The following is a 12,941-nucleotide window of genomic DNA, read 5'->3' as shown; positions in this document are numbered from 1 at the left end:
CAGGTGGAAAACCCACTCCAAAGAACAAACACAGAAAAAGCATCCCCAGCTGCAATGACGACACCAGTAAGACTCCAAGGAGGACGAGCACACATACAGATGCACATGTATTTTAAACCAACTTTAACTTGAATACACTCAGACCCTATACAGATTTTCACCTGGATTTCTCTCCCCAAGACACCTGATCATTAAAATAAGGGAAATACCAGTGTTAACATGAAGTTATAACAAATTAAGGTAACAATAAAACATTTTCCTATCAGAACACAAACGGACAGATAAACGGGCTGCATACATTTTCAAGTCATTTTATCTTTACATCCTGAACTAGGTGTGTTTTCTGAGGTGCACTGAGTGAATGCGGCTGCCAAACGGCAGATGTTAAATTAGCTTTGATTCATTTAGAAGATTGATGCGTCCATCGCAACTGTCCCAACACGCCGCCCGCTTCTCCCTGATTCAGCAGAGTCCTTCGCAGCAGGCAGACGTTTGTCACCAGCTGGACTCAGATCGACTTCTGGAGCAGCGACAGTGGAGGGATGAAACATGAACAAAACTCGTCCTGTGCTCCACAGTTAAGTCATCAGCAGGTCTGGGATAGGAAGAGAGATACTGTATATGAGGAGTTAGAGTAGGGCAGGAAACACAAACAAGATGTCAGAAAAAAATAGAAGTCAAGGCGCAGAAAGGGGGACGAAGCACAATAAGGCAAGACAATGTGAAACTGAAAGCATGAATTAAAGGAGAAGGCTATAATGGAAGAGCCAGACTAGTCATTGACAATCAAAGTTGAGTCGATGGTTTTCCACTTTGACCTTGCTGCTCGAACCACAGTTTGGGCACAAAGAACAGATTTTTTTTGTCCTGCGTGCTGCTGCTGTTACCGCTGCTGTTGCCGCTCGCTTCCCTCCTGACTCAGCTCACAGACCCCTCTCTCTGGACCAGTAGCACCAGTATGCTGACACAGCTCCATGTCACTGTGTGCGATCATGTGTGTGTGGGAGCCGAGGTTCCTGCCAGTCGGCCAGCTGCTGCAGAAGTAGGCCAGAAAATTGACTAACAACAGCAGGCAGACACCAGCTGTGTGCGGATGTGTTTCCAGAGACACAGAACGGTCTCTTGGAAGTTGTAGTAAAACAGTGGTAGTTGTAGAGGAGTAGATAAAGTTAAGAGCAGCTTAATTGATGGCAGTGTTGCGTTTGTTGATTACCTGTCATGTTCAGGCATCCAGCCTGCGTTGAAGCTGTCTCCAGGCCCGTGCGTTTACACGCATCATTGTGTGCTCTCCACAGCGAAGCAATGTCTTCACAAAGCAAGTCGAAGTCCATCCCGAGATATCATTAGATGCAAATAAACCAAATCTGCGTGTCATTCATACATCAGAAACTGTCCAACTAAATCCATTAAAAAAACAAGCATTTTAAAGGTTGTTTGCTTGTAGTCTTGCAGACAAACCGGATAAAGCTTGAAGTCAGACCTTTCTATAAATCTGCATCTACAGTAGAAATATCTTTATTTGGGATTCATAGCACTGTCATCAAGTGTAATCTATCAATGTGAGACACAAATGAGACAGAGTAAGAAAGATCTAGAAATAAAACAAAAACTGGTTTTCACCATATATGTGTCGCGTTTAAAAAGTTTGAATATTTGATTTACAAGGGAACTGCACATCACACTTCTTTGGTTGGGGCCGCTGTGGCTCTGTCAGTAGAGTCGGTCATCTCTCAACTAGAAGGTTGAAGGTTCAATCCCCAGCTCCTGCGGCCACGTGTCCTTGGGCAACACACTAAACCTCATGTTTCTCCCACTGTGTGGATGGGATTAGTTACTTCTGAGGGTTACATAGCAACCCTTGGCATCAGTGTGTGAATAGGTTGGTGTGACCTGCGGTGTGAAATCCCCTTGAATAGTCAGAAGATTAGAAAAGTGCTATAAAGCTCAACTCCATTTACCATCAGATTTTTCCTGTTTCTGGAAAAAAAGTTTAACTCTCATGTTCATTGTTCTGGCAACTTCAGAAATCTTTCTATGTTCATGCAGATCTTAAATGTTGAAGTTGGTAGTTTTTTCTATATAAAATAGTCAAATAGAGCAACAATATGAGGAAAATCAAGAGAAAAAGGTTGTGTTAGCAATATACTAACTATGTGCATTTTTTACTTACGTATGTGTGTGCATTTTCTGAAGTTTGTAGATTTATCTGCATGCATAGTTTTTGTTCCACATAAAGCTGCTGTTTCGTCCGTGAAGGATTGTGTCTCTGTGACTCTATGTGTCTCCATGTGTGTGCACGTGTGTGTGTGTGTGTGTCCCTTCATGCTGTGATTACAAAGCACAAACAGCAGCGTGCCTCCCTGCTGCTCTCTCTGGCTGTCACTAAGACAGAGTGTGTGTGTCGGCCTGAATGGCGACGCTCCCCCGCCGCTAATTATTCATCACACAGGAAGAAAGGTCGGGCGGACGGGAAACCTTAGCGAGCTGCACTAACGAGTTGGAGCTGCAGCGTAAAGAAACTCTTCAGATGAATGAAGGTCAACAGTGCTTTATGTAGGTGATACAGTCAGAGCAGACAATGGTTCTTTTAGACCCGAGGATATAATTAACAATGCAGCCCAGAAGAAGGGGCTCAAAATATACTTGACCCTGACTTTAGAGGAATATTTAGAAAATTCTCTTATTTTGTGTTAATTAAGATCCAGATAAAAATGTCTTTTTCTGTCATATTTGTGTGGATCCTGCAGAAATGAATCCTGGACATATTTGAAGCAGGGCCTGATAACTTTATTATTCTGTTTAATATGCAGAAGTTTACACAAAACATTTTCCAATTGAAAAAGACCCAAAACCAGAGATTGAGACCAAAAATGAATTGAGAAAATGTAGCCTAAGAGAATAAATCAGCTAAGAAGTAGGAACACTTTAGACTTCTGTACAGTCATACAGTGGATTGGTCCCCTGCTGGACGCTGAAAAGAATGCACAGATTTCTGTACAGATGCAGTATGTCTATATTGTTTTTTAATTATTATTAACCTTTATTTAACCAGATAAGAACCCATTGAGATCAGGATCTCTTTCACAAGGGTGACCTGGCCAAGAGGTCAGCAGCACATGTCAAAAGAACAGTTACAATTAAGTGACAGTACAGCTTAAAAACAGTGTTTTCAATAAAAAGAAAGTGTGGGAGCTGTGACACAACAATAAAACAACAATTTAAGATTTAAAAACCACAGGCACTGTTCAATGGTCTCACACTGTCTGTCCCTCATGATAGAACGGAAAGCTCCAAGTGGAATAAGTTCAGGTAGTTTTAATTCAGTCTGTAGAGTATTCTATGCCGAGGGGGCAGCAAAGCTGAAAGCTCTTTTTCCTAATTCAGTCCTTACCCAAGGAACAGATAGAACAAGTGTAGTACAAGAACGCAAGGCATAGCGACTGCTTGTCCTCCACAATAAAGCACACAAATATAAAGGAATCAAGCCTGAAAGAGCCTTATAAATTAGGGTCAGCCAATGTGCGTGCACTCAAAGAAGGCAAGTTCGATTTGAAATACAATTCACAATGGTGGGTGAGACGACTACAGCCAGTGACAAATCTCAGTGCCGAATAAAAAATAGTGTCCAAGGACTTGAGACATTTGGATGACGCACTCAAAAAAAGCACATCCCCATAATCAAGAATAGGCAAGAAGGTCGCTGTCACTAATTTCTTTCTGACCCTGAGAGAGAAGCAGGTTCTATTTCTAAAAAAGAAGCCAAGCTTCATGAGAAGTTTAGTGACCAGATTATTGATATGAGCTTTAAATGAAAGCTCCTGATCTAGGATAAAACCCAAGTACTTGTAGTTTAAAACTTGCTCTATAGGTTTTCCTTTAGATGTTACAATATTTGTAATGTTCTGTGGTAGCACCTTTGTATGAGGGGAAACCATGAGCTTGGTTTTATCTGTGTTTAAAACCAACTTAAGATCATATAAATGAGACTGGATAACATTAAAACCAGTTTGTAAAAACTCAAAAGCCTGGGTGAGTGAGGTTGAACAGCAATAAATAATGGTGTCGTCTGCATAAAAATGATACATTGCATTTGACAAGTTATTACAGAGATTGTTTATATAGATTGAAAATAAAATAGGTCCCAGCACTGAACCTTGGGGCACCCCTTTAGTAATGTCCAGAAAGGAAGAGGTAGTTCCAGTCACCTGAACACATTGTGTTCTGTTGGATAGATAGTTGGCAAACCAGGCAGCTGCATGTTGAGATAAGCCAGTGTGATGTAAGGCTTGAATCAGCAGGTTGTGGTCTACTGTGTTGAACTTCATGCAAAAAATATATTTATATTACCTCACATGCACAATTTTCAGTGCTCAAAATTTCAACATTTAAGTCACACACACACACACACACACACTAAACACACACACATCTGTGCTGACAGCCGGCGTTACATTAGCTGCCCCATTGGTCCTCTAAATGCCAACTCATTGGTTAATGTTGTGAAGCTGCACGTCACGCGATTAAGAGGGAATCAGGAGTGTGTGTTTGTTTGTGTGTGCGTGTGCATGTGTGTGTGTGTGTGTGCATGTGTGTGCGTGTGTGTTTCTGCCTCACAATGTGCCATGTTACGCCTGCAGAAGCAGCAGCAGCGTCTCCTGCTGAGACTTGTCTTGTATCAAATGTCTCAGGTGTGACTTCTGCAGCAGACGGAGTTTGCTGCTGCAGTGTCCTCGAGCAGGATCCTCAGTGACTCCCTCAATCACTCACCTTGAAACTCTAAAACACCACTACTCACTGCATTTGGGTTTCTTTTTCATTCTGGCAGCACATGCATTGGAGTTGGTATTTGTGGCTTTGTACAGGCTGTGCTGTTAACATATGCATACGTGTACAGCATCTTTGAAATATGTTACAGAATCTGGATAACTGCTGCCACGATGTTTTTCTTTTAAGTTTAGTTCAGAACAAATGTGTGTGTTTACATGATATTCTGTGTGTAGAGAATGGCTCATTTAGAGGTCACTAAATGCAATCACCTGGCGGGGGATCATTCAACAGCACTTCTGAGTACTGATCAATAACAGATCAATGCTGCTCACAGCCGAGAGCAAGCGCCACTGAAGGAGGCGTCGTCTCCTCCAACAGGTGATGTAATGAGGCGTTCAATACCAGTTTATTGCAGCAAAAGTGTTTATTAAAGCCGCCGTCAGTACAGGCACCGGGGGTTTCCTCACATACACACACACACACAAACACGCACTTTGATAATAACTCTGCCAAGTGGGCTGATTGAGTGTCGGATTACCTCTCGCTTGTTTTCATTGGATTACTCAACCTGCGTACCGGGGAAAAGCCTATTAGTAACCATGGAAACAGAAAGCCGGGGTAATCAAAGCTCTAATTACAGAAGCAGGCGGACGCTGCAATCAGCCGAGTGAAGAGCAGCTCAGACAGAGCTCGCTCTTTTCCTGCCTGTCAGAGGAAACTCACTGAGACGTCAGCAGCACAAAGTTACCCTGAATATGATTCAGCTTCCCACAGTCTAATTATTAACTCATATCTGCCTTATTTAACATTTAAAAAATCATATGGAATAATACCCTCTGTGGCCGAGCATATAAATCAATGTGAGAGTTCACTGAAAGTTAGAAATCTTAAACTAGCTGAGGAGTCTTTCCCTAGTCATAAAAAAGACCCACAAAACCAAAACAAGACCATCTACTCTGTTCATTATTGTCACGTTGGTGTTTTTTTTCTCCTTAAAACACTGATGAGGTGAACAAACAAGAACACTATAACTGCCTTCTCCGACACATCTCTCCCTTTATATGTGAGAGAACATAAAGAAACAAGTAGGGAGAAGAGTTTTATTGACAATATTTCTGACTGTGTCTTGTGAGCATACTACAGGCTCTCAAAGTACGATTGTGAGCAGTTAAGGTTTTATTTAGTGTCTGAACGGTGGAGACAAACTAAATATCCAAAACAAGTCTTGAGAAAACATCTGAGGTGAATTGTATCAGTGTTTTATCAGCAACAAGTCGACCCTATGCGATGTCAAACTGGACGCTGATATCTCTCCCTGCATGCCCACACTCGATTCCTCCCGTCTTTGTCTGGGCCGTCCTTCTCTGTCAGCTTCTGAGCGACCATCATGCCTTGCTGGAGGGCACGTCACCATCACTCGCTCCAGCGATCACTCTGCTGAAGTTCTTGATCCTGAGCGGACGTCAGGTTGTGGTCCGTCGTCCCGGTCGCCCCTGCAGACACAATGATTGAATTCAGAAACGTTAGGGACGAGCTTTAAGAGCTGACTGGCTGATAACGATGAGCGACGGGGAATCTGATCCTCTCCTTATCAGCACTCACTCAGAGGACAATGTAGTGCAGGAGAGAGAGAGATTTCAACATGTTTGTTTTTGAGAAATTAAAGCGACATGCAGGACTGTAATGAAGATATTTAACCAGTACACTTCTTAAAAATAATTCAAAAAAACTGTCCCTTTACTGTTTTCGTTCAAATTTCCGATCCACACCTTATAAATCTAATAAAAACTGATGTGGTAGTTTTCTGGAATTATAAATAAAAGTATTACGTTTTAAGGAGAGGCAGCACATTTCAAACAGAGGTGAGATATTGTTAAATTATCAGAAACATAAAGGACAATTTTAATAAGTTCAAGTTAAATATAGTTTTGTCCTCTTTCTCACAAAAACTTCAGAAATTAAATATTGGTTTTAATTTAAGGAAGAATGTGCGTCATTTTACAAATCAATATAGAAGAAATCAAATGTATCCTCTGTAAATATCTCTCTGAGGTATGACTGAGTGAGAAGCCCGAGTTCCGCTGGCTGTGTTGTTGTCAGAGTTTTTTTTTTACATCATGTTTACACGGACAGGATGACCAGCCCCTTACGTATTAAGCTGTTTTAGTCAAGGACTAGAGAAAAGAAGAATAAAATAGCCTACTCACTGCTTTCACTATGGCGGAGGTGCTGCCAAAGAGCAGTCTGACGACGCGCATTCTTCCTTAAACCCTTTTCTATCATCATAAATCTATTACATGAAGAAACACACTTTTACACACACACACACACACACACACACACACACACACACACACACACACACACACACACACACGCACACGCACACACACACGTACACACACACACTCTCACTCACACTTGGGGGTTCCTTGTAGGCAGGCAGAATCTTAACATCCATCAAAGAGTTTGAGATTACGCAAGAAAACATGCCTCTAAACACATACACATACAAGCACACACATCAAGAGGAGCACACACACACACACACACACACACACACACACACACACGCACACACACGCACACAATAACCATAGATAGAGCTTTTAATGCTTCAGGTCATCTGTGTGCGGCAAACAAAGCAGACATCTGACATCAGTGTTTGTGCGTGCATGTTTGTGTGTGTGCAGTGGTTCAGACACACACACTGGTTCGTCTTGTTTAGTTATTTACAATAAATCCTGGTTCACTTCTTTTGCTTCAGTACTGATATTAAACTTAAGATTCTATTAATAAGAGATTCTTGTTGCCCGGCAGTGTTTTGTAAAAAATGATAAGTTAAGATATTTTTTGCCCGTGTTGTTTCCCTTTAAGCTCTGAACTCATGTAATGTCTCTGTTTGTGTTTTGCTGTCCCTGTCTCTCGCCCACAGTGTGCGTGGCCAGGTTTCAGTGCTGCGATTTCGACACGTCAGCAGGTCTCGGTCAGTTCTGGTGGAGGACGAGGAAGACCTGCTACCAGATTGTAGAGCACAGCTGGTTCGAGTCGTTCATCATCTTCATGATCCTGCTCAGCTCTGGAGCGCTGGTCAGACAAACACACACACACACACACACACACACACACACACATCTAGTTCCTGTACTTTACTTTAGATTTTTACATTTACTCTGACTTATATTACTGAAGTTAGCTCAGTTTGGTTGTCTTCACAACAGTCACTTCACTTTTGTTAGCCGTTCAGTTTTGTTTTTTTGGTTTACTCTACTTCACTATATTATAGTTTGATTAATGAGCTTTGCTTTTTAATATTTGACCAAAGACAAGGGGTTACGAAGCACCAATCCCAATTGGTTTTAAAGATGCAAGCAGGGGTGTTTCCAGCAGGGGGCCCTAAAATCTCAAACAGCAATATCGTCTTGAAATAACTCAACTGAACTTATTGAACCTCTTCAGATCACAGCTAACGTATTTTCAAAAATACTAGACGATGACCAATAAAAAGAGGAGCTATAATAATGGCCTCGGGTGTGGCGGAACAGAACAAATTACAGCCTGTCCCAAATTTCATACTATGAATGCCAACTAAGAATGACAATTTCTAAGACTAGAATTCAACAGATTTGCTCATTTCATAATACAGTATATGCAAAACTGTAAATGTCAGTGATGTACAACTGCCACTAGATGGCTCCAGAATATAACCTTCTCCCTCTCTGCTGCCCCCGCCAGGCCTTTGAGGACATCTACATCGAGCAGAGGAAGGTGGTGAAGGTGGTGCTGGAGTACGCAGACAAGATCTTCACCTATATCTTCATCCTGGAGATGTTGCTCAAGTGGATCGCATACGGCTTCAAGAAGTACTTCACCAACTACTGGTGCTGGCTCGACTTCCTCATCGTTGATGTAAGTAATCGATCTGCTGATTTGTTGGTTCATCGATCTGTTTAATGGCTGTTATTATTGTGTTTATGTTTGCCTGAAGTGGTGATGGTAACACTTTTGATGAACTTATGGAATTATTGACGATGATGAAGCTGATGCGTGTGCTGAAGTTATCAAGGTGTAAACGGAGATGTTGGCTGATTTCACAGAGATAATGACAACAATAGTGACATCTGGTGGTGATTATGATGACGCAGGTGATTTAATCCTACGAATGGTGCCAAAGTGATGAAGATGATGATTAGAGCACATGATATTATCAGAAGAGGTTGCTGGGAAAGTTCACATAAACTAACAAGTACAGGCCCCATCGAGTCCTGATTGTCACGACTTATGACTTGACTTGAACTAGCGCCCACGTTTACATGAAAACAATCCACTGAAAACTGAATTTAAAAAAAAAAAAATTTAAAAGTTCCACATTCAGACAACAATGTTTAGACAACAACTGCCCTGCACACCGATCCACAATATAACGCTGTAGTATGCATGCTAGACCTAGATTTGGCGGTGTGACTTTGTGTTGAAACAACACAAACATGCACACATACTCTTCCTTCTAGAGAGAGGTGAGGTGTAAAAATTGGATAACACACAAACGTTTGTGTGGACGGCTGATGGGTTGTGGTTGCTACTACAAGTGACCCTAAACAGCTAAGCGAGGGATTTTCAAGAAAATGTCGGCTGGGAATGTATGTGTTAGAGGAGTGAGAGACATGAAGAGACAAAGAGAGAAAAAGTCCAAACAGCCCTGGGCCAAAGGATCAGCAGTGGCTTTTTAACCTTTGCACACATACACACACACACACACACACACACACACACACACACACACACACACACAGACAAAGATGTGTATATTTGGACGCTCTCGCTCTCTTTTTCACTCTCCCGGGCAAGATTATTCAGAGGAAGAGTGACACACACGGTTTGTGATGCACACCATAAATATGCATGCATTGAGACGGAAACTGCCCACCCCCCACCCCTCTCACTCTCTCTCTGGCTGATTTCCACTCTGCTGTCTTCATAAATTTCTCTGCGTGTTGTGACGTTTTTTTTATTCTGACGGTTATGGCCTGAAGAGAGAAAAAGAGACGAGTTGAGTCACAGAGGTTTTATCATAATCGGAGACAAAAAAAACAGTACAGTGTCACTGATAGAGACAGAAAGTGATGAAATAAACACTCATCCTTTACTTAAAGCTCTACTTTTTTTGCTGTTTGCCACTAGAGGGCATAAAAACACAGAAAAAAGCTGACTTGCTTTTAACAGTGCTTTAAATCTGCATTCTTTCTAATGGCCAGCAGGAGGCGAATAGAAGTACAACTCTGTAGAAGTTGATGATAAATTAATCCTAGTTCTCAGTGGATTTACTCCCTCGTTAAACATTTTCCCTAAGAGTTCATGGTCTCAATCTCTTCTTCAACACAACGGGATTTTCATTCAGTAGATTATGGTCCCATTTAGAGTCAAATAGACCAGAAAGCAGAGTATGCTTTGGGGGGGAGGTGCTACCTGTGATTGACAGGTATAGCTCTCTTAATACCGATATTTTTTCTAATGCTTTACTGTTTGAACTTAAGTTTTTGTTGCGTTTTTGCCTGTTGTCTTGGTAAATATAATATACTGTAGAATAATGTTCAACAGAACTATTTTGTTGATACAAATAATCTATTTATTTTTTTGCATTTATTTCGAGCATCTCTACCAAACTGAATATAGTCTCTGTGTTTGATAATGGACATCCTGTTTACTTAATTGCAACCATCATTGTGTACATTAGAAGGTTAAATCTGTTCTTTTTTCTACAGGCTCTTGACTGACAGCTCCTGGAGCATGTTGCATTCACTTGAGAAAAACTAAATCTAATGAAATACTGGTACCTCAAATCCCAACAGGAGCTCTCATTTAGGTCACTTAAGGAAGCAAAATGCCCCAATTACTCAGTTTGATCCAGTTTTATTTTGCTTTGGGTTTGAGACACTTTGAGACACTAGTGTCTTTACGGTACATACTGTACATGGTGATGTGCGTCTGTTCTCATGGGAGTTTTAGTGTTTCTAGAATCAGCTGAGCAGATATGATATGCTTCAGGATTGTATGATGATGTATCTGAAATACATTCTGGCTGGCTAGCAGCAACCTTCAGTGTTAAAAAGTTAAGTCTGTGTAGAAGTGCAAACTAAACTGCAGTTCCTCGAGTGTCTGCTTAATGCAGGCTGTGAAAGCTCTGGAAGTTCAATTAAAACTCTTTTTAAAATGTCAATTTTTCCAGCAGAAACAAACATGTTTCCAGTCTTGTTCAAAAAGCAGTTTCGGTCTGAATAGTTTTTTTTTGCACACATTGCATGAGAGGTCCATTGTTTAAAACTTTTGTATGTTTGTTTTGATTGTATTTGGCCTAACACCGTGTCCTAACAGCGCGCGAGCTTTAGATATCTCGTCACATCGAGCAGCATCGGATGCTCGCTCCACACTGCGTCCTTTAAATATTTACCTCTTTGCTCTGTTACTTTCAGTTTCCCCTCGCCATCTGGTGCTTTTGTATTGAAGGGCTAATGATTGCTTGCTGTTAGGAAACGGTCTACGAGTTATTCATACAGTTTGATAATTAGGGGCGTGGCTGAGTTGACTGAAAGGTGGATCCATTGTAGCTGTTTGCCAGGAGGTTGAAGGACTCAGCACCTCCTCTTTGCCTGTTGTTAGGTTAACTGAAAGTTCGGTTTGTCAGCATTTCCAAAAGCGACCACCATTGTTTGGCTTCAGAACGCCTCTTCAGTAACAGACGGGTGACGTCTCTGAGACTATGTCCATGTTTTATTCTGTGTATCTTGCTTCCTTGTGACCCAAAAGACAATCAGACTTTTGCTAAAAAAAAATCTAGATCCCTTTAACATAAAACCTTTTCTCACATTCCTGAAATAAACATTTCATCAATTCAGAAGAACAACAGATTGTTTTCTCAATTGAATGCAGTACTCTTCAGAAAGAGTTATTCTAGAAACTAGTTATTCAGTCAAGTTCATCATTAACTTTTGATACTTTAATGAGATTTTGATTGATTTTAGTCACTGCTCATGGTGAGCTGCACTCAGTTGCTGTCATGTAACAGATCCTGTGTAACACACACCCTGTAGATCTCAGTGGTGGGTCTGCTGGCTCAGTACATCTCTGTGGAACAGATCACCGCCATGCGGGTGCTGAGGACACTCAGGGCTCTCCGTCCTCTTCGGGCCGCGTCCCGCTTCGCTGGTATCAGGGTAAGAACAAGATGAACTCAACTTGAGCTCCACCTACCGACTGATCTGAGACCTGCTGCTCAGTGGTGAAAAATCAAACTCTCGTTGTGGGGCTAAGCTGGCTTTAGAGGCTTCTAGAGGTGCTGTGGTTTCTGGGTTTGACACGGTGTTGGTTTCATGATGTCATAGATCTGGTATCTCAGATGATTTACTGTTTAGAGTGATAACCCTAACTTACATTTCCTCAGGCATCACTAACCATTTCAAAAACTTTAAAGGGAAATCCATGTCAAGTTAAACCTGGGCCCTAATTTAACATATTTTGGGGTCTAACTTACATTGTGTTTCTGTAGATTACCTCATCCTGCAGCAGTGAAACAGGCTGTAATGGCAGCAATGTAATCCTTTGGGGCAAATGTTTCTTATCATGTCCACTTAAAGTTGTTTTTGTCCCCAACAAAAGGCTCAAATTGTTATTCTAAGTGTCTGACAACATTACAGAAAGCATCCCTACATAGATAGAGCTGTTTGTTCCAGAGGAAGATGATTTTCTTAACAGCTGTTACATCGCCTTCAAACATACCAGACTACATCTGTATTTCTAACTCAGAACACAGGAAGTGCTGGTTTATTGCTTCCTCAATAATTGAGTCTGGTTGTGTTATTCTTGATTTTGTCATTTAAATGGTTAGTTTAGATCCAGAATAATAAATGTTTAAGATGGAGAAGACAAGCAAACCCAGTGTTCTAGGAGGAGAAGGGTAGTTTTGAAAGAGAGCGATGTAAGGGCTGTTTATAGGTTTTAAAAAAGCACCGTACTCGTTTTGCCCTGAGACAAAAGTGTCCTGTTTCAGTGTGTTTGAAGAGGAATCCAAAACTTTTTGTACGTCTAATTCATTCAGACCCCATAATACATAAAAAAGGGCCCAGGTTTAAAATGAGCTGAAATTTTTCTCCATATGAAGACGTGATTTTAACGTTCCT

General features: G+C 41.3%; 1 protein-coding gene across 1 annotated transcript in view; it reads left to right on the top strand.

Annotated features, from left to right (window-relative positions):
- Positions 1–12,941, top strand: part of LOC109993120 (sodium channel protein type 3 subunit alpha-like) — a 137,657-nt gene that overhangs the window by 103,678 nt on the left and 21,038 nt on the right. The window contains exons 23-24 of the mRNA XM_065948947.1: positions 7,703–7,857; positions 8,503–8,676. Coding sequence (XP_065805019.1) covers positions 7,703–7,857; positions 8,503–8,676 — 329 coding nt within the window. The remainder of the gene's footprint in view (positions 1–7,702; positions 7,858–8,502; positions 8,677–12,941) is intronic.

Source organism: Labrus bergylta, chromosome 20 (genome assembly GCF_963930695.1).
Source record: "Labrus bergylta chromosome 20, fLabBer1.1, whole genome shotgun sequence".
In the NCBI taxonomy this organism is placed as follows: Eukaryota; Metazoa; Chordata; class Actinopteri; order Labriformes; family Labridae; genus Labrus; species Labrus bergylta.
The sequence above is the reverse complement of the archived record's forward strand: the minus strand, read 5'-3'. Positions and strand labels throughout refer to the sequence as shown.